Source organism: Pygocentrus nattereri, chromosome 6, assembly GCF_015220715.1.
Source record: "Pygocentrus nattereri isolate fPygNat1 chromosome 6, fPygNat1.pri, whole genome shotgun sequence".
NCBI classification, from domain to species: domain Eukaryota; kingdom Metazoa; phylum Chordata; class Actinopteri; order Characiformes; family Serrasalmidae; genus Pygocentrus; species Pygocentrus nattereri.
The window spans coordinates 36,465,874-36,491,336 of NC_051216.1; the positions used below are offsets into that span (position 1 = coordinate 36,465,874).

At 39.8% G+C, this 25,463-nt stretch overlaps 1 protein-coding gene across 2 annotated transcripts in view; it reads left to right on the forward strand.

Moving 5' to 3' along the window:
- The window catches only part of rpe (ribulose-5-phosphate-3-epimerase), a 51,338-nt gene that overhangs the window by 9,826 nt on the left and 16,049 nt on the right, over positions 1 to 25,463 (forward strand). The window contains exons 3-4 of one of the 2 annotated variants that reach the window (XM_017706622.2): positions 13 to 152; positions 8,230 to 8,364. In XM_017706622.2, coding sequence (XP_017562111.1) covers positions 13 to 152; positions 8,230 to 8,364 — 275 coding nt within the window. The remainder of the gene's footprint in view (positions 1 to 12; positions 153 to 8,229; positions 8,365 to 25,463) is intronic. The other variant, XM_017706623.2, reaches the window with a different exon arrangement.

A 25,463-nucleotide genomic window follows, 5' to 3' on the forward strand; every position in this document is an offset into this window, starting at 1 on the left:
ATTTTGTTTCAGATATGCACATGATGGTGTCTAGACCTGAGCAGTGGGTGAAGCCCATGGCAGCAGCAGGAGCCAACCAGTACACGTTCCATTTGGAGGCCACCACCAATCCTGGAAATCTCATCAAGGAAATCAAAGAGAATGGGATGAAGGTCTGTGCAAGACACATACTATATTTCCCAGCCAGAAAATATAACTTCAATAACTTCAACAACATAAAAAAACATTAGCAGTGTAGGTTCAGAAAATGCATGGCAGATGAGGGAATGAAATACATTCTTCAGGACATTACAACATTTACACATCTGTCAGCACACAATCTATTTTGCACCTTTTTTGTTATTGCAACATCACATGTATTAGACTGTACCAATATACAGATAGACCATTGTGTGAAAATGAACACAATGGTCAGTGATGTGACAGTGCAGTGGTTACCAGCCCTTTTCGTGCAGCTTTACCATTCTTCAGGTTTTACTACCAGCCCAAATATACCTCATTTAATTAATCAAGTCAACTTCTGAAATCGACTTCTGAAGGCAACAGTCGAATGGATCTGGCTGGGTCAATTCACTGTCTGCATGAGAAGCAGTTATGTATTTCCACTTTGCGTTATACCAGCACTTCTACTTCATGCCTCCATTTTTAGCTGCTGTGTTAAATATCTGGGAAGCACTGGGAATGAATATCCATGTGCTTTTTTTTTTTTTTTTTTTTTTTTTTTTCCCAGAAGCATGAAGGGTGCTTTAGAGCGCGTGACACTCTAGTGTTTTTAAGATAAACTTGGTTGTTGGACACTTCCGAAAAAATGGCTCATGGCAAGATACGATGGGAAAAGTGTACTGTTACGAAGCACATGAAAGTGTGAAACAGTCAATTTGTGGAGAGTGACTTTGTTATGGGGACCAGCCAAAGACATCTTAAAAACAGCACAAAACCAACCATTTTTGAGTGGAACCAGCATAGCCAACAAAATTGTGACTCACTGTGTAGGAGAGAAAAGACAGACGATCTACTTCTTTGGATAACATTTTAGCAACAGAGCTAATGAACATACTGCTGAGACAACTAAGCTCACAGCCTTGCATCTTTGTATTATGAAAAACAAGGTAATTGAAGAACTTGAAGTACTAAAGTCTAAAATACAGGATCTCAATCAAGCAATGCTTTGGTTTGCAACAATTTGCTGGATCAGATAATGACATGTATTTATACAAGGGGAGTTAAAGCTTTATTATTAGCTAGCTTTTAGTTCCAAAAACCTGTCAGCAGGGATTTTAGGTACTTTGTTTTGGCTCTGATTCAGATCCTAGAACATCTGTATCAGTTAATGTATGCTGCATTGGAGCTGAATTATGGACAATCTGGGGACTGATTGGAGAACACTTTAGCTCAGTGTTTTGCAATCCTGCTACCGGAGAAACTGCCCTGCACTTTTTAGTGCTTCGCCTGCTGTAACACACACAGTTCAACTTAGAGAAGGGTTGGTCATGAGCATGGCAGTATGCCTCCAGAATCAGAAACACTGCTAAGCTAACTTTTCACTATGGGTTTGATTAAATCATGTCCCAAGTGACTCCCTACTGCTTATATTCAGCACTACATGGAATATAAAAGTAATGGCTTTTACAGTCAAAAAGTGCACTAAATGTTTAATAGGGAAATGTACAACCTGTAGCGGAATCCTAACATATCTCTTGGGCATTTATGGCACTATTTGGATGTCAAAGAGAATGAAATTCAGTCCCTGTCATTATTGTGGTAGTACTGGGCAGTATTAGACAATTAGGATTTTTAGTTCTCAAATCAGTTCTTGCACCCCTGTAGACAGTTCATGTTTTTGCTCTTACCCAGCTCACCTGTACCATATTCCGTGTTGTTCATGTCTTGGTTCAGGTGTGTTGGCAGCTAGGGTAGAGCAGAAATGTGGACTGTAAGAGTGCAGTGAATAATTTTAAGAATGATTTATACAGTGTTACCTTTTTATTTATTTATTTTTCACAGCGAAAATGTTCTCAGTTGTTATAGTACAGAACACAACTCTGTCTAGAATTGCTTCCTACGACCATCTAATGGCAGATCATCTAATATGGAACCATCAGTATCAAAAGTTTTGTTAGCCAGACCAGTGGAGGCTTCTGTTTGTGTCACTTGTGTACTCCTGAGGAAGCATAGTCAAAAACCACTGTAGATTATTGTACAGCTATTTTTATTCTTGTGCCCAATGTATAATTTAAATTAGTTTAGAAAAAAACAAATATTCCATTGTTATACTTATGAGTTCCTGTTTTTCAGAGATGCTGGAGGGAGTGTTTGCTGCTTTCTCTGCTGTATCTTGCGAGTGTCTTATGGCTTTTTACGTTTTCACTTCGCTGTTGTGTATTACTTGCAATTATTTACAACCACCAACCTTTGGAAGTCACTTCTTCTGTCATGATTCGCATGACACCTGGAAATTCAATTCAATTCAGCCAGCAAAACAACGTATCAGTATGGCAGCCCGTGAGCTGTTGCTTTGCTCTGAGTGCAACAATTCTTTTTTCTCTGTCACTAGTGACATCAGTGTTAGTAGCTTAGTTTGTGAAAAGTGTCAGTTAGTTTTGTGCTTGACGGAGAAGATACACTTAGAGGTGTTCATCCGGAAAGAAAAGAAAAGAGCAAGGCTAGTCAGCAGGGTTCAGACTCCGGCAGCAAAGCCTTCATAGCAGGGCGGCTTGCAGCATAGTTGTAAAGCTAAAGCTACCCCACCTGAGCACAACATATGTCCCATTCACATGTTCAACAGATTTGCCCCATTCACTTGGACAGTAGTAGTTAACTGTATACTGGCAGCCAGCGCGCCAGACATTAGAGGAAACCCGATGCTGCTAGCTAGCCATAGATATTCAAGGATAGTCATTCATGTAGCTACTAATGACGTTCATCTGCAGCAGTCAATTATTAATAATTACAGATAACATTTAAGAGGTGTGTAAATTAGCCCAGACGATGTCCGATGCTGTAATATGCTCTGGCCCTATCCCAGTTCGACATGTGGTGCTCAGAAAACAATGTGTGCTTTGTAGATAATTGGTCTGCTTTTGGTGGTAAGCGTGATCTTTTGAGTTGGGACAGTATCCACCCCTTACGGGAGGATGCGGCTCTATGCTACATGAAATGAGCTTGTAGTCTCTCAGATAGCTGTCAGTGTAGGACAAACCAGGGCCAAGGCCAGGAAGCTGACAAACAGGCTAAACTGACTGTCTGCTAGCTGCCTTGAGATGCCACATGGGCTCCACCCGGTTTAGACCTTGTATGTTCCCCAATAAAAGAAAGCATCAAAAATCCTTAAAGTTTGTTCTAGTAATTTGATTAATATCAGAATGGTTATAGCAGTTTGCTGTAACAACACCTTTGCTCTGAAGCTAGGATTGCTTAACGTAAGATCTCTAGCATCTAAGGCTGTCGTAGATTAAATTATTACCGATCATGATTTCGATGCTCTGTGCCTCACAAAAATGTGGATTAGACCTGATGTATACTTTTGTCTTAATGAAACCACCCTAGTTTCACCCTAGTCTACAGCTATGCGCACAGATCTTGTTTAAGCAGCTGAGGATACTTTTTATTCCGTTTTAGAAAATGTGGCTCAGTTTAAAAAGTAAAATAATAAGGCAGAAAAAGCTTGGTGCAATGATCAGACTTGAGCTTTTAAAATACTGTCAGACAACTAGAGAGACTAAACTAAAAAGTGTTCCATTCCACATGGAAGGATAGCCTTATAGAAGAGCAATTACTGCAGCATGATCAACCTATCTCTGCTCTCTCTTTGTTAAATAATAAGAATAATCCTAGATTATTATTTAGCACCATTTCTAAATTGGAGGTTCTAAGAACAGAAGCCAACAGCCTGCAGCAACAATGATTTTATGAATTTCTTCAACTTCAGTCTCAAATCTTCTCTTTATATCGAAGGTCTTGGATGCAAGTAAAGTTGTAGCAAAACAATTAAGTTCTTAATTGCATAGGAATCATATACATGATTTTGATATTAGACCTCATCACAGTTCAGATAGAGCACTAGTGAAAATTGTAAATGATCTCTTACATTTCCTTCATCAGAGGATTATATTTTTGCTAGTCCTCTTTGATCTTAGTGCAGTATTTGATATAGTTGTCTATCTTTCTAGATGGACTAGAAAACCTTGTAGGAGAAACAGGCATAGCTCGTTCCTGCTTCAGATCTTACCTGACTGATCACTATTAGCTTGTAAATGTAAACGAGGAATCGTGTGCACTACCTGAGCTACTTGTGTGGGTTGTAGAGTCTGTCTCATGCATCCACGAGTGTGAAAGCACCACCAACATTCAAAAGTGACCAAAACATCAGCCAGAAAGCATAGGTACTGAGAAGTGGTCTGTGGTGCCCACCTGCAGAACCACTCCTTTATTGAGTGTGTCTTGCTAATCGCCAATAATTTCCACCTTTTGTCTATTCCATTTGCACAACAGCATGTGAAATTGATTGTCAATCAGTGTTGCTTCCTAAGTGGACAGTTTGATTTCACAGAAGTTTGATTTACTTGGAGTTATATTGTGTTGTTTGTGTTCCCTTTATTTTTTGAGCAGTGTATATCAACCAAATCAGATGACAAACTTCAACTTAACAAGATGGAAGACTGTATAAAAAAAAAACAAAAAAAAAAAAAAACTGTCTGTTGGGTAACTTTCTCTGATAGAGCTCAGGTGGTTCTTATTGGTCTAATTTGAGTTGAATTGGTTACATCTGTAAAACAAAGTAAACAAAAACCTTGGTGTCAGGATTCAGAAAAGCTAGTTCATGCATTTATTATCTTAAGGCTGGATTAACATAATGCCCTGCTGTCTGGATGTTCTAGCAAAAGCCTTCAGTTAGTCCAGAACACTGCAGCCGAGTGCTCACAAGAGCCAGAAGGTTTGACCATATCATTCCAGTTTTATCAACCCTACACTAGTTAAATTTGCTTTGATTACAAAATTCTTTTACTGACACACAAAGCTGTAAAAGGTCCCTCAGTACCTAATTTCTCTCTTACTATAAAACATCACGCCTACTTGGATCACAAGGTGCTGACTTTTACGACCTAGAATTAATAGAGTTACATCAGAGGATGGAGCCTTCTCATACAAAGCCACCCATCTTTGGAATAATCTTCCAGTCAGTGTTCAGGACTCGGACACATCCTGAATCTTTTAGTTTAGGCTAAAGACCCACTTGTTTAGTCAAGTCTTTGGTAATTAGTTTATTTTTATAGCGCTTTTTACAACAGGTCACCAGTTTAATAACGACAGGTCATTTGACAGAGATGTGGTCAAATTTTTTTGGTTCTTTTAAGGACTCTAGCAGCTGCAGTTGGAGCTTATTTAGTAAAGTGTTGGAACATCCAGCCAAAATGGTGTTACAGTTTTCCAGCCTGGAGGTTTTAAAGGCCTGCACCAGCTTTTCTACATCGTTTAGGGTAGAATATCGCATAGTTTAGCGATGTTACGCAAGTGATAGTATGCGGTTCTAAAGATGTTGCAAACATGTATCAAAAGAGAAACTCAAATCGAAGCTGACACCTAGATTGTTTATAGTAGTGCTTGGAATGACCGTACGGCCATCTATATTTAGTTCAATTTGGAGATTTGAGATCTCTGCTTTGGGTCCAAGTAGTAGAACATCAGTTTTTTTAGGGTTAAGAAGAAGGAAAATTGTTGACTATCCAGCTTTTGATATTTTTAACACATTCAAGATTATTTAGATTAAGAGCCTCATTTGCTTTAGCAGATATGTAAAGTTGAGTGTCGTGGTCAAGGAGGTCATTTACTACTTTAGTTAATGCTGTTTCAGTACTGTGAAAAGGTCTAAAGCCAGACTGAAACATCTCATGGAGACCGTTTTCTTGTAGATAAACCCTGTTGCCAAAAGTATTCACTCACCCATCCAAATTGAATTCAGGTGTTCCAATCACTTCCATGGCCACAGGAGTATAAAACCAAGCACCTAGGTATGCAGACTGCTTCTACAAACATTTGTGAAAGAGTAGGTTGCTCTCAGGAGCTCAGTGAATCCCAGTGTGGTACCTTGATAGGATGACACCTGTGCAAAAAGTCCAGTCGTGAAATTTCCTCACTACTAAATCAGTCAACCTCAAACCTCAGTCAACTGTCAGTGGTATTATAAGATTGGGAACGACAAACTCAGCCACAAAGTGGTCGACCATGTAAAATCACATAAGGGGCTAAGCGAATGTTGAGGCGCATGGTGCACAGAGGTCACCTTTTCAGCACAGTCAATCACTACAGACCTCCAAACTTCATGTGGCCTTCAGATTAGTTCAAGAATGGGAATGGGTTTCCATGGCCGAGCAGCTGCATCCAGGCCTTACATCATCAAGTGCGATGCAAAGCGTCAAATGCAGTGATGTAAAGTCTGATGAGTCTGGGTTTGGTGGTTGCCAGGAGAATGGTACTTGTCTGACTGCATTGTGCCAAGTGTAGAGTTTGGTGGAGGGGGATTATGGTATGAAGTTATTTTTCAGGAGTTGGGTTCGGCCACTTAGTTCCAGTGAAAAAGTACTCTTAGTGCTTCAGCAGATCATGAGATTTTTGACAATTTAATGCTCCCAACTTTGTGGGAAGTTTTGGGATGGCCCCTTCCTGTTCTAATATGGTTGCTCACCAGTGCACAAAGCAAGGTCCATAAAGACCTGGATGAGCAAGTTTGGTGTGTAAGAACTTGACTGGCCTGCACAGAGTCCTGCCCACAGCCTGACAGAGAACCTTTGGGATGAATTACAGCAGAGACTGCGAGCCAGGCCTTCTCATCGAACATCACTCTGACCTCACAAATGCGTGTCTGGAAGAATGGTCAAAAATTCCCACAAACACACTTCTAAACCGTGTGGAAAGCCTTCCCAGAAGAGTTGAAGCTGTTATAGCTACAAAGAGTGTGCTGACATCATATTAAACCCTATGGATTAAGAATGGAATGTCACCCCGGTTCATATGCGTGTGACAGCAGTCAACCAGATACTTTTGGCAGTATAGTCTAGGAGCACAGTTGATGAGACCACTTTTTCGAACATCTTAGCAATGAAAGGGAGATTGGAAATTGGTCTGTAGTTGGCAGGTTCATTGGGATCAAGATCTTTCTTTTTAAGTAGGGGTTTAACAACTGAGTTTTAATGCCTGAGAGATGAATTTATTATAGACTGCAGAGGTTTAACAACACGGGACATTCTGTTTGAGCAGTTTTGTAGGTACTGAGTCAAGAATGCATGTTGATTTGGATGAGCTAATGTGTGACATTAGTGTGACATTCATTTGATTGGATAGGACTAAAAGATAACAAATGGACTTTTGGCTGGCAGGACACTCATCATGTTGTGATATTAGATCTATAGGCAGATTTGTATTTGTAGTCTAATATTTTTCATTTTTATCATTTGAAGAATCTGCTAAAATCATTGTAGCTGTATGTTTTTGAATATTGTCTTCAAACTGTTTCATGTTACCAGTTAGTTTGGATATAGTCATTAACAGGATCTTAGGATTATTTTTGTTATTCTCAATTAATGATGGAAAAATAGGATTCTTTGGCTGCATTTAGGGTACGCTTATATTCTATGATGCTGTATTTCTGTTCAATTCGGAAACAATATAGTTTTGATATACACCATTTACATTCCACACTAAGAGCTTTTTGTTTCAGTGTACCTGTATGGTTGTTGTACCATGGTGCAAGGGTTTTTTTTTTTTCTTTCTAACTCTAAAGCGGTGCCACATTATCAAGTGATGACTGAAGTGTGGATTGCAGAAGTTCAGTATTTTTTGTTTTTTTTCTTCAAAATCATCAAAGAACAAAACAGGAATGTTTGATAACACATTTTGAGTATAGCCTGTAGCATCAAGAAGTGTTTCAAAAGCTATCTTTAAAGGGTCTTGAGTATTCTCCAACTAAATTTTAAAATCTCTTATCAAAACTTTGTCCACAGAGAGAGCTATACTTGTAAGAAACTCTGCAAACTCTTTAATAAACTCAGAGTAAGGGCCTGGGGGATGATGAAAAATTTTGTTCGTGTTTTATTGTTTGAAGGTAAAATTGAACAGTCATTTTTACACCCCTGTCGATATCTGGTTTGTCTGTTCAAGCATCTTCTCAGTTCATGAATTTACCTGTGTTCCTGGAATGAGTAAGTGAAAACAGATTCATTCTTGGTTTTGTAGGTTGGCCTGGCTATTAAGCCTGGAACCACAGTTGAAGACTTGGCCCCATGGGCTGGACAGATTGATATGGCTCTTGTTATGACGGTGGAGCCTGGCTTTGGAGGGCAGAAGTTTATGGAGGGCATGTTGCCAAAGGTGAGAGTTAACAAAATTCTAGATGCGAGTTAAAGCTACATATGGCATTTATATGTAGTCTTTGGCTGATGTCTCATAACAAAATTTTTAAAAAAAAAAAGATCAAAACCAGGCCATAGTGAGCCTGAAGAAAAAAAAAACCAAGTTGTTAAGTAATAAGACCACAGTAGGCAGTGACCAAATGAGTCATTCATGACAAATACAAACACTATGTAGCTGCAAGCAGCAATTCAAAGGTCCACACATTGATTTGTAAGCATGCCCAAGTTAAGATTTGTCTAGATTGAGTAATATTATGATTTTGGGTTTTGGACAGTTACTTTTAATCAATCAATCAGTCAGTCAGTCACCCTTTATTTAAACACAGAGGGCACCGAGGGAGACCTGCATTTATAATGCAACAAAGAAATCAGGGATTAAGTAGTTTAACAGTAAAAACAACAAATGCTAAAAAATAATAATAATGATAGTAAATAAAAAAAGACAACAAAATTACAACAATATACTAGCTTAATAAATGATACAAATGATAAATACAAAAATGTAATTAGAATAGAATTAGAATTTAGAACCATTTGTCACTGTGTTTGCACGCTGTGAAATTAGACCTCTGCATTTAACCCATCTGTGCAGTGAAACACCCACATACATGCACACTAGTGAACACACGCACTAGGGGGCAGTGAGCACACTTACCCGGAGCAGTGGTGCCCGGGGAGCAATGGGGGGGGTTAGGTGCCTTGCTCAAGGGCACTTCGCTCATGGACCTTCCAGTCACAGGGCTGGTTCCCTAATCTCCAGCCGACGACTGCCCCAATTAAGAAAATAAATTTAAAAAATAAAAGATGTAAAACGATAGCTCGGTGTGATTAAAATAAATAAGAACACAATAATAAAAATTAACTAAAAACATACCAAACATCACTTTAAAACTTCAAGTTAAAAAGTTGCAGGCTGATGGGAGGTGTTTAAAATTTTTAAAGTTTAAAATGTTCATGTGACGCCAGAGGGCGAGGTTTTAAATTTTCTTGAAATGAATTCCAGCTCACTGGTGCTGTAAGCTAATAGCAGATTTTCCCAGTTCAGTAAAAGCTCTCAGCACCTGAAAGAGAAATACAAGGGCAATACAATCACTAGAATGAGTCTGGTAAGATGTATTATTTACATGGAGCATTTCTGTGATCTACAAAGCCAACCTATTCATACAGTACACAGTGATGGGTGTTGTATGGATCACCAGTAATGAATCTTAAAGCAGAGTGGTATACAGAGTTTAGAGATTTTAGAGTAGTTGCAGAGGCACCTCTGTGTATCACATCACCGTAATCCAGTGTTTTCCTTGTGTGCACTTTGAAAATGCTTTGTTTTGCTACATGAAGCCAGGTTTTAGTCTCAGTTTACACAAGAGCATGTTAATATGGTGTTTAAAAGTGCGTTTTGTCGTCTAGTCATATGCCAAGGTATTTGTACTCGCTAACTCTTTCAATGTCCGATCCCTTCAGGGTTGTGATTTTAAAAACATTAAGATTGATGTTAGAAGCTCTGGAAAACAGCATAAACTTAGTTTTCTCACCATTTAAGACTAGTTCATGATTGTAAAAAGCTGATCGTAAGACATTAAAAGAAAGCTACAGTTTATTCACTGCAGTGCCACTATAGTCAGCCGAGCAGTACAAGATGGTGTAATCAACATATAAATGTTCCTTGCAATCAACAATTGAGGTGGCATTGCCATTAATATAAATATTAAATAGTACTGGTTTCAGGATTAAACCTTGAGACTCCCTTAGTTTAATTGGTAGTACCTCTGATTTACTTACACATTGCTGTCTGTTGGACAGATAATTTCAAAACCAGTTTGTGGCTATGTGGTCAAAACTGTTGACTTCTGCTGGCAGGCAGAAACATGCCCACTACTTGTCTCTTTGTCTCAACGACCCCAAAAGGCCCCCCCACTTGATGGCCGGCTGCCTCTACCTTTGTAATTAAAATAGAGGTGTTGAGTTCCACACAGGAATTTAGTCTCCCCAGTTGCTAGATTTGCAGGTATATATAACCAGATGTTAAGATATGTAACGACCCGCATTGGTTAGCCTGACAAAGGACCATTCTCCACAGCCCCCACACATCAACCAAGAAAAGACATACAAAATGCAAATAAGATTAACCCAAATGGCAGGTGAAAACAGAAGTTTTAAGTTACTAAAAGCAAATAAAGTAAAATAATATTTAACAAAACCAAACTGTAGACTTTTAAAAAGTAGGGAATGATCAAATGTAGCAAAGGCTTTAGAGCGTTCAGTAAAAATAACAGCACATTGTTTCTTTCTGTTGATAGCACTGAAAAAATTGTCTAAAATTAGACTAGCAGTAGAGCTATGCTAGTACTGCTAGGTAGACAAGACTGAATTTCTATGGAAAAATGTCTTGAGTTGAGAATTCACTTTAAGATTTTGGCTAAGCATGACAATTTTGAGATGGGTCTTTAGTTATTGAGGTCTGAGACATCATCTCCTTTGTGAAGTGGAATTATATGTGGTGTTTTCTAGTAGTAGTAGTAGTAGTAGTAGTAGTAGTAGTAGTAGTAGTAGTAGTAGTAGTAGTAGTAGTAGTAGTAGTAGTAGTAGTAGTAGTAGTAGTAAAGCAAGGGGAGAGAGAGAGGATATATTGTAAAGACACAATGGCTTACAGCAGGGGGTGTATCTATTTCATTGTGAGGCGCTTCCATATTACAATTATGAAATAAATGTCCAGCACCTGTAAAGTGAGTATTAAATGCATGGCAGGTTTCTCTCTGATCAGTAAGCTGTTGCCTATGAATTACAATATGGATTGGAATATGCATTGATTTTGTTTTTAAGAAAATTAAGTGCCTTCCAGAATTTGAAGGAGTTTGAAGCTGAATTTGTAAGTATGTCGAGGTAGTACTTTATTAATGCAGTGTAGCATGCTGCACTAAAAGCAGAGCCCAGCAAAATACCCCAAAAAACATTGTGGTTTAATTCCTGCTTTGTGTTTATGGTGTATGTGTGGTGAAGTTACTTTACAGTAAGCCTGATCATGATTGCTGTTATTTCAGCAGAGGATAGTGTATTTGTGAATAGACTGTCAGATATTGGATGGCAGTTTGCCTTGCTGGAACTGCGTGGCAGGAACGGGCCAAAACACTTCAGTTGCTGGTGGGAACGGGCAAAAACATTTCAGTTGCTGGTGGGAGAGGGACAATTTATTCTAATTTTCTGTGGAAGTCCCACACAGGCCTCTACTTTGAGCTACTTTTTTTTTCTTCCTTTTTTTTTTTTTTGACTAATTATTGGTAATTTGTTTTTTATAATTGTATTGAATGCAGGGTTGGGTTGTAATGGCATACATGTAACAGCAGTGTGTAATCAGAATACAAAAAAGGTAACTGTTCCATTACAGTTACAGTAAAAGGACTAATCAGATTACATGAACATTATAGAAATATGGGTGATTACCAGCAGGATTACACTCAAACCACATACATGCAAACCCATCTACTTAAGCTTAAATTCACTGATTTGAAAGATACATATGTCAAATGACTTGTGTAGATTTGAGTTGTGTGGTTTTTCCTTTTGGAAAGAATTAGCCAGATGCATAGTGTAGAACTCGGTGAACTAGATAATTCTGCAGTCTTAGTCTCAGACTGTTTAATATCAGTGTACCAAAATGTAAAATTTTTCTGTTAAAATCACTCCAGTTTTTCTCTATGGAGCGGTCACCTTTCACTGCTCACAAGTATACAGTACTTGTGATACAGTACAATTTAAGTGTTTATAAAATATAATTTTTGGAATATTTACATGGATTACTCCACTAAGATTTGGCCGGTCTGCTGAATTTAAAATCAATGACCGTGTGAGGCTCAATATCAGATGCTTAAGTCCCCACATTCTCTGTAGCTCTGCATCATTTTAGGTACTCTAAAATGCTGCAGTAACTCATTTCAGCTTTATTATCTGCAAAGAATGCCAACATGTATTTGTTTTTATGGATCGCTTATAGGTAATGATTGTTTTAAAAAAAAAAAAAAAAAAAAAAAGTTGAATTTGACTCGTGAGTCCAAATGACTAAACTGCTATACGTAGAACTTAATGATGTGGTCATCAACCTGCTGAACATTGGTGAGCGAGGATTGTGTTCTTTGACTTCTCCAGTGCATTTAGCACCATATAACCTGGTTGGTGGGGGAAGTGTCAAGTGGTGTAGGTAGATGAACACCTGTATCATATACAACCTGACTGGCAGACCATGATTTGTGCAGTAGCTGGGATTCGAGTTAAATGTGGTTGTATATCATTATCATACAGGAGTATTTACAGTTAAGATTGCACTCTGCCATAGAGCACTGCAGACATTACTAATACACTGACAATGAAAATGCACATTTTTGTGGCCTTCCATATTTACAGGTATCTTTTTGTGTTGGAGGCTGTATTTGTGCATAGCATTTTAGTGTAAAGTACTTGAAGCACATTGTAGCACAAGTCGTTCTCCTCTGCATTTAGCAATTTCACAATAAAAACGTGAGTGAAGTTCCAAACAAAGCAGCACATTGTTTTCAATGTATTTATTTGGGTGATAATTTCCTTTTTGTGGTAATTATTTGCAGAAAAAATAATAATTGGGCACTTTGGTCTTTGGGGGAAGATCATTTGAATTATTAATTCATTTATTTATATTGTGCTGAGGTAATTCACTGATGATGATGATGATGATGATGATGATGATGATGATGATGATGATGATGAACAGGATGGTATACATGCCACTGAATTAATACTTTTGTGATTCTTTGAGTGTAGTTGTTTTTTATGGCAAATGTGAGCATATCTGTCCTACAGTTTGGCCACACTTTAAAGAAATTAAGATTTTAAGTAGCCAAATAAAATAAAGTAAAACAAAATGATCTGAAAAAATAAAAATATTAAAGTAGAAAAAGGGAAAAAGGAACTCATCTTAAACAGGGTCTCTCAAAGTGATGCAAACGGAGTTCTAGAGACTCCTGTGTTGAATTCCAGCTGCACTGTAGCTAAAAGCAGATTTTCCCAGTTCCGATAAAACTCTAGGTATGTGATGTTGAGTATACTGTTGGCCCTGCCCTGATGGGGTGATTGAAAATGTCAAAGGCATTTTCAAAATCGTTTCACCACAGAGTTGAGCACATTGTGTGAGAAAATGTAATTGCAAAGAAGAGAGGCACCATTTCCCTTTTTTCTTTGTGACCGGTCAGTCTCTGTCCTCTACAGGCAGGAGCCCTGTCACCCATCCTGTGGTCAGATCCTTTGTTTTGTTTTTTGTTTGTCATGAGTTTGCATGCTGCGTGCACGTGCTTCTTCAATAAGCTGCTGTTTGAGTGCTTGCTCTTGAATCTCTGAGTTTTCTCCTGGTGACTCTAAGCTTTGCATGTGAGTCACATTTGACCACAGTATAAAAGTATTTTTTAAAAATATATAAATTAACTATAAAAAAGTGAAGAAAAAAATAAATAATGGAAAAAAAAATTGTTCCTCCTCCCCTCCCTTTCTAGAGCCTTTGGTTAGCCTCACTGTTTTAGATTTTTGAGTTGTGTTGATGGTTTTGGCTTTGAAATTTGCTCAATTAAAGCTTCCAATCTAAGCCTGCATTAAAATGGCGGAGCATTTTCCGCCCAAAACACCAGTGCATTGCCACACCTCCTAAGCACCTCACAGCAGCTTAAAGGCTGGCTGGTCCCATCAAGCTGCAAGTGCTGCTTCAGCGTGTTCAAGAAGTGCTGCGGCACCAACTCCTGACTTGTCAAACGTCGGGTATACCTGTCAAATCATTGTGGTGAGCTTTGCCGCCAGCATGTTTATGTGCACTTCCTTTAGACTCCGCCTGTCCGAGGCAACCGCTTGGCCAACCACACTGCTTGGCGCTGCCCGAAGCATTGTTTGGGGGTCTGTGTTCAATGCTGCTAGGTTGCTCCGGCAGCAGGTCCACTAGCACCTGTAGCATTTTCCCCTCCAGGGCCAGGCACAGCTTTATCACTGTGACGGCCACTGGCCAAGCATGATACTGGGTGGCCACTTGCAGCTGTTCAGAGTGTTCACCAGAGTTGTTCCTTCTCACAAGTCTCCAGCTGAGCTCAACTGCCAAGCCTCGCCATTCTGTTTTCTTCTCAGTCTTCCCTTGGGTTCTGTTGTCTTCATCATCTGGATTTGAGTTTGTTGAAGCACCTCATGAGTTCTCACATGGAGGTGCCATCTGGTTTCTGACACCACTGGCTTCAGTGTAGAAGATGCATAGAAGATGATGCATCGCTCATATAGGCGAATGCTCTGTTATTTGGAACGGCGCTTCAACAGACAAGAATGCCCAGCCATAATCCAGCACAAAACATGGGTAGGGGTAACGTTGAAAGATATGACATCTGTGTCAGACTGGTTTGAGATACATTAGCAGTGTTCCCACAGTGTGAAGTAGATTGAACAGTGCTGCTGGCAAGAAGCACAATGCAGTCGTTCATATAATTTCAGCCACTCTAGTCAAACAAATGACACTCATGGGTGCAGCTTAAGCCCTGTCTGAAACATAACATTTGTTTGGTGAGAGTGAGGTTTCTGTGTTTGGAAACGAACACAGTGTACAGACCCACACTGCTTATTTTAGTGGTTTGAATGCATCCAGAATATATTTGCCTGTAGCAGAGCGATCAGAGATGTGAATGTGTCGCATGTGGCAGGGCATTCAGACTACACTGTGACAGTGATGCCTCCCTTCCATATGCACTAAATAAATTCTACGCACGGTTTGAAGTGCAGAATAACGTGGCAGCAAGAAATATCACCCCTCTACCAAGTGACCAGGTACTGTGCCTGACTGCTGATGTGAGGGGAAAACTGCAAAACCCACAGAACACTGCTGAACCAGACAATGTTCCTGGGCGAGTGCTCAGGGAGTGTGCACACCAGCTAGCGGATGTTCTTACAGACATCTTCAATATCTCACTAAGCAGCACTGCTGTTCAAGCATTCTTCAAGGCCACCACCATTGCCCCCGTGCTGTCTCCATTGTCTTACCTCAGTGATCATCATCCTGTCGCACTCACACCCATCATTAAGTGCTTTGAGAGGCTCATAATGAGGCTCGTCAAGACCCAGCTGCCTCCTTCGCCCTGGACCCTCTGCATACATACATACATACATACATACATACATACATACATACATACATACATACATACATACATACATACATACATACATACATACATACATACATACATACATACATACATACATACATACAATATGAGACTAACTCACTTTCCACTTCTTGATGTTACAAATTGTGTCTGGAACACTGTATGGAAGTCTTCTTCTTTTGGCTGCTCCATTTAGGGGTCGCCACAGCGGATCATCTGCCTCCATCTTGCCCTATCCATTGCCTCCTCTACTTTCACACCAACCATCTCCATGTCCACCTTCACTACATCCATAAACCTTCTCTGAGGTCTACCTCTTCTCCTTCTACCCGGCTTCTACCCTGACATCCGTCTCCACCCACTCCATCTTGCCTGCACCCTCTTCCTCACCTCTTTTTTTGCACTGTCCATTGCTCTGGATGGTTGACCCAAGATATGTGAAGTCATCCACCTTTACGACCTCTACGCCTTGCATCTTCACCTTTCCACCTGCCTCCCTCTCATTCACACACATGTATTCCGTCTTGTCTCTACTGACCTTCATTCCTCTCCTCTCCAGTGCAAACCTCCACCTCTCCAGATTCTCTTCCATCAGCGCTCTACTCTCACCACAGATTATAATGTCATCTGCAAACATCATGGTCCATGGAGCCTCCTGCCTGACCTCATCTGTCAACCTGTCCATCACCATTGCAAACAAGACGGGGCTCAAAGCTGATCCCTGATGTAACCCTACCTTCACCTTGAAACCATTTGTCACTCCAACTGCACACCTCACCACTGTCTCACTATCCTCATACATGTCCTGCACCACCCTAACATACTTTTCAGCTACACCTGACTTCCTCATACAGTACTACAGTTCCTGTCTTGGCACCCTATCATATGCCTTCTCTAGATCCACAAAGACACAATGTAGCTCCTTCTGACCTTCTCTGTACTTCTCTACCAACACTCTCAATGCAAAAATTGCATCTGTGGTACACTTTCTGGGCATGAAACCAAACTGCTGCTCACTGATCTGAACCTCTCGCCTTAACCTTGCTTCAACAACTCTTTCCCATACCTTCATGGTGTGGCTCATCAACTTTATACCTCTGTAGTTACTGCAGCTCTGCACATCACCCTTGTTCTTAAAAATGGGGACCAATACATTGCTTCTCCACTCATCAGGCATCCTCTCACTCTCCAGGATTTTGTTAAACAACCAGGTTAAAAAGTCCACTGCCTTCTCTCCTAAACATCTCCATACCTCCACAGGTATGTAATCTGGACCAACTGCCTTTCCATTCTTCATCCTTTTTAAAGCTGCCCTCACTTCCACCTTACTAATTCTTTGCACTTCCTGATCCACTATCTCTCCCCACGTTGTCCTCCTCTCTCTCATTTTCCTCATTCATTAGTTCTTCAAAGTACTCCTTCCATCTACTCAACACTCTGTTCACTCACTAGTACATTTCTGTCTCTGTCCTTTATCTGCCTAACCTGCTGTACATCCTTTCCAGCTCTATCTCTGTTTAGCCAAACGATACAAGTCCTTTACTCCTTCTTTACTGTCCAGCCTTTCATACAGCTCATCATAGGCCTGAGCCTTTGCCTTTGCCACCATTCTTTTTGGTATGTGGCTAGCCTCACAGTACTCCTGCCTACTTCCTTCATCTTTCTGGTTATCCCACTTTTTCTTAGCTGCTTTCTTCTTCTGAATACTCTCCTGAACTTCCTCATTCCACCACCAACTTTCCTTGTCTTCTTTCCTCTGACCAGACGAAACACCCAACACATTCTTGCCAGTTTCTCTCACCACCTTAGCTGTATTTTCCCAGTCCTCAGGTAGCTCCTCATTGCCCCCAAGGGCCTGTTGCAATTTTTCCCTGAACTGTCTGCAACCATCCTCCTCCTTCAGCTTGCACCATCTAATCTTTGGCTCTGTCTTCACTCTCTTCCTCTTCTTTGTTTCTAATCTCATTCTACAGACAACCACCCTATGCTGCCTTGCTACACTTTCCCCTGGTACCACTTTACAATCTCCATTCTCCTTTAGGTGGCATCTCCTGCTAAGGATATAATCCACCTGTGTGCACCTCCCTCCACTCTTGTATGTCACCCTGTGTTCTTCACTCTTCTGAAAATACGTGTTCACCACAGCCATTTCCATTCTCTTTGCAAATCTACAACCATCTGACCTTCCGCATTTCTGTCTTTCACACCATACATACCCAGCACCTCTTCATCCCCTCTGTTCCCTTCACCAACATGTCCACTGAAGTCTGCACCAATCACCAATCTCTCCTCTCTAGGGACACCATCTACCACTTCATCCATCTTACTCCAAAATTCCTCTTTCTCCTCTAACTGACAACCAACCTATGGTGCATATGAACTGACCACATTCAAAATCACACCATCAACCTCCAACTTCAAGCTCATGATCCTGTCTGACACCCTCTTTACATCCAGAACACTTTTCCCAAGCTGCTCCTTTAGGATTTTCCCTACTCCATTTCTCTTGCTCTCTACACCATGATAGAACAGTTTGAATCCACCTCCAATGTTCCTGGCCTTGCTTCCTTTCCATCTGGTCTCCTGGACACACAGAATATCTACCTTCCTTCTCTCCATCATGTCTGCACGATCTCTGCTTTTACCAGTCATTGTCCCTATGTTCAGAGTCCCTACCCTAACCTCCACACTCCTGCCTTTCCTTCTCTCTCACTGCCTTCTAACCCGTCTTCCTCCTCTCCTCTTTGATGGTCTTCGACCTACAGTAGTCCAATTTCCACTGGCACCCTGCTGGTCAACAGCACCGGAGGCGGTCGCAACCCTCACCATTTATCCGGGCTTGGGACCGGCAGCAGAAGTACACAAAGTACACCCCTAATGGCTGGTTTGGAACACTGTATGGAAGTATACTTACTAAATTACACTGAAATACTTAATTTGGTATACAACTCCATTTTCAAAAAAGTTGGGACACTGCAAAATACATTTTTGGTTGAACAACAAAATGAAATAAGCTTGTCAACATTCATATACCCTCATTGTTGCTTTTTACAAATTATTGACAATTTTTTGTATGATTGCTCACTTTTTTTTATTTGCCTGTATCTAGGCTTTTTATTTTGCACCCATGTAGTGAAAAGGCAGGCTTCACCCCTTTCAACACTGTCAGTGACTCTTACTACATATTTGTTTTTATGTAAGAATTATGTACATTTGATAAACCATATGGGCAAAAGTATTGTGACACATCTCTTAATCTTGTATTGTATGTATTCAGGTATTTCATTTAGTCCCAGTGCCACAGGTGTATAAAATCAAGCACCTAGCCATGCATTCTGCCTGTACAAACCATTATGCAAGAGTGAGAGCTCACGTTAAGTAACATAGTGAGGTCACCGAGTGGAGAGGCATAAAAGAGGTATAGTGCACAAGTCACCAAAGCTCTGCTGACTCAATAACTGCAGAGTTCCAAACCTCCCCTCGCATTAACATCTGCACAAAAACAACGGGAGCTTTGTTGCATGGATATCCATGGCTGAGCAGCTGCATGCAAGGCTTACATCACCAATTACAATGCAAGCTGCCACTGGACTCTGAACGAGTCTGGGTTTGGCAAACTCCAGGAGAACATTACCTGCCTGACTGCATTGTGCCTGGTGTAAAGTTTGGTGAAGGAGGGATAATGTTATGGGGTTGTTTTTCAGGGGTTGGCCTAGACCACTTAGTTTCAGTGAAGGGAAATCTTAATGCTTTAGCATACTAGGACATTTTGGACAATTGTATATTTCCAACTTTGTGGAAACAGTTTGGGGAAGGCACTTTGTGCCCCAGTACACAAAGCAAGGTCTATAAAGGCATTTTTGCGTGAGTTTTATGTGGGAGAATATAATTGGCTCACACAGAGCCCGGTCCTCAACCCCATTGCCTTTGGTAAGAACGAGACCAGACATTGCAAGCCAGGCCCTCTCATCCAACATCACTGTCTGATCTCATCTCACGAATGCTTTTCTGGGTAAATAGACAAAAATTCTCACAGACACACTCCAAAAACTTGTAGAAAACTTCCTAGAAGAGACAGAAGCTGTTATAGCAGCAAAGGCTGCAAAACTCCACATTAATGTCTATGGGTTTAAACTGGGATGTCATAATATAGTGTATATTTATGTTATTTTTTTTCATTTAGCTTCTTTTCTTACATCATTGAGTATTAAACATCTGTTTATTTTTATCTGTTCAAAGAGAGCTTTTAATGTTTTAAGGTACTATTTATTTATTTTTTTTACAGCCTATACTGTCTAATGCTCATTAGCACCATTTCCTGAAAGAAAAAAAAAACAAGCAGTTAACCCAGGCATGTAGTTATGATATAGCACCAATTAGTTCACCGGTCCAGGCAGCCTTGTAGCTGTGAAGTAACGTCACCCTTTCACCCAGTGTTGCCGAAAAAAAAATAAAAAAATACTCGACAAATCTAGCGAGTTTTTCTGGTGTTTTTGGAGACTCTGAGGTGAACACACATGTTCTTCAGTGAGTGCACAGCACTCGCAGTGCTCGGTCTCACAGTCAGAGCAGACCACACCGCTCCATATCCACACCGCAAATGAACTGCGCATGCTCAAAGCCACCACTGACCTATGCTTTCTGGCTGATGTTTTGGTCACTTTTGAATGTTGGTGGTGCTTCCACAGTCGTGGTAGCATGAGACGGACTCTACAACCCACACAAGTGGCTCAGGTAGTGCAGCTCATCCAGGATGGCACATCAGTGCGAGCTGTGGCAAGAAGGTTTGCTGTGTCTGTCAGCATAGTGTCCAGAGGCTGGAGGCGCTACCAGGAGACGTGGAGGAGGCCGTAGGAGGGCAACAACCCAGCAGCAGGACCGCTACCTCTGCCTTTGTGCAAGGAGGAACAGCAGGAGCACTGCCAGAGCCCTGCAAAATGACCTCCAGCAGGCCACAAATGTGCATGTGTCTTCACAAACGGTTAGAAACCGACTCCATGAGGATGGTATGAGGGCCCGACGTCCACAGATGGGGTTGTGCTCACAGCCCAACACCGTGCAGGACGCTTGGCATTTGCCAGAGAACAGCAGGATTGGCAAATTTGCCACTGGCGCCCTGTGCTCTTCTCAGATGAAAGCAGGTTCACACTGAGCACGTGACAGACGTGACAGAGTCTGGAGATGCATGGAGAGCGATCTGCTGCCTGCAACATCCTTCAGCATGACCGGTTTGGCAGTGGGTCAGTAATGGTGTGGGGTGGCATTTCTTTGGAGGGCTGCACAGCCAGAGGTAGCCTGACTGCCATTAGGTACCGAGATGAGATCCTCAGACCCCTGGTGAGACCATATGCTGGTGCACTTGGCCCTGGGTTCCTCCCAATGCAGGACAATGCTAAACCTCATGTGGCTGGAGTGTGTCAGCAGTTCCTGCAAGATGAAGGCATTGAAGCTATGGATTGGCCCGCCCATTCCCCAGACCTGAATCCGATTGAGCACATCTGGGACATCATGTCTCGCTCCATCCACCAACGCCACGTTGCACCACAGACTGTCCAGGAGTCACCTCATCAGGAGCATGCCCAGGTGTTGTAGGGAGGTCATACAGGCACGTGGAGGCCACACACAATACTGAGCCTCATTTTGACTTGTTTTAAGGACATTACATCAAAGTTGGAGCAGCCTGTAGTGTTTTTCCACTTTAGTTTTGTGTGACTCCAAATCCAGGCCTCCATTGGTTTGTGTGTGTGTATGTATGTATGTATGTGTATATATATATATATATATATATATATATATATATATATATATATATATATATATATATATATATATATATATATATAAAAATTGAAAACAGAAAACAAAAAAATAAAAAAAAACTCTGTCAAAGTGTCTCTTTTAAGGTCACTTTGCCGGTCCCAAGCCCGGATAAAGGAGGAGGGTTGAGCGTAGAGTAGCAGTTCCACCCCACATAAGTCTTTTGATTAAATTTGATATGCTAACATTTAACAACACAGGACAAAACTTATTTGTGTAAAAATGATTTATGTAATGTGGGTCTAGACAAAGCATTGAAGTTATTTTGAGAAGTGACTGCCTATTTCAAAGGCAATTAAAAAAAAAAGAATCAACAGAAGTAGTTCATTTATTCTGACTTTATTTGTAGTTCCAACATATTTAGAGTTTTTTTACTCACTTTTTCTCTCCCACAACATTATTCCTTATTCTACAGGTTCAAATACACGCTAATGGGCAATTATGCAAATTAGGCGATGACTTTTAGGATAGCCAATAGCTACTTTTCTTATGGAGGAGTTGGGAACACTGCTTTCACCTTGTATAATGGCTACCCCAAGAGTCCTCTGAGCCACAGTTCGAAAATCAGTTTTGGCTGCTATCTCTGTGGATACAATGGTAAACTTCTCAGTCAGCAGGGAGCCATCAAAACAAACATGCAAAGAATACTAAAGGAGCAACAAACCAATGTAAAGTGGCATGCAGATTTGCACCTGCATGCTTACAACGAAGTACACATGCACATTTTTAATGCATCTTTTAATGTATCCTTTTTCAGTAATCAGTGAAATCTTGAAAAGCAAGAGAGAAAGAGACAAGCCCAGAGAGGGAGAGAGAGAGAGAGAGAGAGAGAGCACAACAGAAAGCAAGGTAAAAGAAATAAAATCACCATGAAACTATACTTTGTCTTAGCATGTATTTTTTTTTGCTGAAAAGAAATGTGTACATAAATAGTTAAATGATTTAATTACATTAAAAAAATTGGTGCCACTGTTTCAAAGACCTGTATTTTCCTAAAGACTATAATAATAGTGTCAGCTCTAAATGGTATCTTTCAGCAGTACTTGTTTGAATGTAGGCATTATTGCCAAATTCTCAAATACTATTTTTTAGTTCTGATTCAAAATATGTGGTCCAAAGGTAACATTCTGAATGAAAATAGAGACGTTTCTTAAAGAATTGTGTCCTGAATAACATTTATTGTAATGAAGAGCTTGTTGAATATTGTATTTCCCAACCACTCTTTAAGTATAAACTCCCTAACCTTAACCCTAAACCTGAAGTGCCAAAATAGGATCCCAAGCAGATTCATGCAGTCGAATGTGATAAAACTGCATCATTAAGCTGCTTTGATTTTCCAACATTATTCTGACTACTAGATCACACCTAAAATATCAATTTTGCAGTAAAATTAGTAAGCTAATTAGTAATGTTACTTAAAATTAGGCGGACTAGACTTGTGCTCAACAGGGTGTTTTTTTTTTTTTTTTTTTTTTTTTTTTTTTTTTTTTTTTTTTTTTTTTTTCTTCTTCTTCACTGATTTTGTGAAGCCTGTTTCTTTGGCTGTGTTTTTTTTTTCTAGATAATAGAGAGGGACATGTATGTCAATAATTAGGAATCCACTTTTAAGATAAAACAGCTATGATTTTAAACAAAACAGTTCACCTATATTAGTTATGACAATTTTTTCTGTTATCCGCTGTCAGGAACTTTCATGAACAGACTATGCTCTATTTCATGTGATTTGGACCCTGTTTCTACATGACTTTTGTAAGATGATTCTTGACTGTATACAAAACAATGTATTAAATATTGTAAACTATTCCGTCCACTGGTAGTTTCCTAGATATTTTTACAACTGTCTTGGTGAAGCCCATACTAAAAAAAAAAGGTAAAAAGGAGTAACATGCATCTCAGTGTACTTGTACCACTGTAATTTTGGACCTACTTCAAACCTTCCTAAATTTAAAATCTTAATCTTAGAAATTATTTTAGCAGTTAATTGGATATTTAGTATCTATCTCATTAGAAAAAGTTCAGTCAGAGTTAAACCATTCATACTGGTCATGACAGGCACCAGTAAAATGCCACTTTACAACACATTAACATTTTTTTCATTGAATGATTATGGCAACACAGTCAACAATCTTTTACAGTTTTCCTCCGCTTCAGTTTTGAGCCAAGTTACAGTTTTACATTCTGCCTTTCAGTTAACTAAAAGTCCAAACTTTTAAGCAAATGTTGCTCGTTTTATGGAGGTCCACAAAAAAATTTGAAAAAATGTACAATGGCATCTGTAACCACAAAATGTCACTTGACAACAGTAGGGTTGGGGAGCAAGACTTTTAATAGCTTGAGCATGTAGTATAATTGTCTATAGGGATTTACATTGCAAATAAATAAAAATATTCTCTGCTAAGTAAATATTGATGTACTTGCATATGTGTACCCTTTGCATTGCTGTCATAACCTTTTTTAGCCTGTAGCCAGGCCCGGATCATCTTATGGGTTTTATGAGCCAGAGACATTAGGGGAATATTGAAAAGGTGTGTCTCAAAGATCTTTAGAAGCAAAGTTGCATCATCCTTGTTGGTAGCGATGTGGTTAAGGAGGGACATAAATGATCAAGAAATCATTTTCTGCATCCACGGTTGCAGTATGCTTTGGCGTAGGATGCTTAATGGTTTGGGTGTTTTTATGTTTTTTTTTTTGCTTTCTTCTATGTTTATTATGTCAGTTTCAGCTTTTCAATTTTGTGAAGGTCAATAATTTGCTTGTCCAAAAGCATTCTTTTTGAAAACCCCGTGGTTAGTCTACTACCATCCTGGTGCTTCATAACCCTCATATAGTCTGCTCAATTATTGTATTGTAAAAAAAAAAAAAGAGCTTTCATTTTACAGCAAAAGGGGAACACCAAATGGCAACGTCATCCATCTAGGTCATAGCATGTAAATCAACGAGACTGACCCAAACCACACTAGGTCTAGCTCTGCTATGATCCCTAAAATATAAAAAAGATAAACATTTTAAAAATGAATCTGTTGTATGAGTGTATATTAGAACTGTAACACGTGTCTTTGAGAATAAAATTGTTTCTGTGGTCACAGTGTCAAACGTTTGCTATTCTCTTCAAAATGTAAAATATTTTCTCCTAAAATGCCAAGAAATCACTATTTTGTCGAATTAAAAGCTGGAGACTACGCAACCAAGATTATGGGAGCGCCCTGTGTAATTGGTCTATTTGGTTATTTTAGCCACAGTCATTGTTAATAGGTGCACAAAATCAAGAATATAGTAATGCAGTCTCCAAAGAAAACCATTAGCAGTATAATGGATCACACTGAAGAGTGGCACTGTCCAAGGATGCCTTTCCAACAAGTCAGTTCTTCAATTTTCTGTCCTGCTAGAGCAGCCCCAGTCCAGTCAACAGTAAGTTGTTGTTGCTCTTATTGAGATTATAATATCTAGGAGCAACAACAGCTCAGCCGTGAATTGGTAGCAATACCTAGTTCCAAATTACCTCTGGAAGCAACAATAAAATAACTCTTCAGTGGGAACTTCATGGGTTGGGTTTCCATCACGATCATGGCAACAGAGCAACCGAAGATAACAATTAGAGCTGCACAACATGGTCAGAAAGTGCTATGTTTGATAAAGCTGTTGGATATCACAGTTATATAAGAAATGATAAATTACTATTTAAAATTGTCCCTCTTAGCACATCTGGATAAAAGAGTGCCACACTGTAAAACCTGATGAGTTAAGCCAACTCAAATGTTATGAGGAAACAGATTGCCTTAAATGGTTTAAGTTAAATAACTTAAACCATTTAACTATAAATAATTCTCTGAGTATGAACAAAACATGTTAAGTAAACCAGGTAAACTGAACAACCTGCATTTTGTTTATCTTTAACAATGACTATCGTTTAATGTTCTTTCCAACTCAATTGTCCATTCTCCAGTTGCTTTTGACCATCTTGCCAACAAACAGTTCTGCTCATAGCGTAGATGTAGCTTCAGAAGTGTTTTGCCACTACCGCACTGCATCCAGCAAGCATCAACTTAGTAACAGTCTCAATGGGTGTTGAGGGGACTAAGTTACAAATATT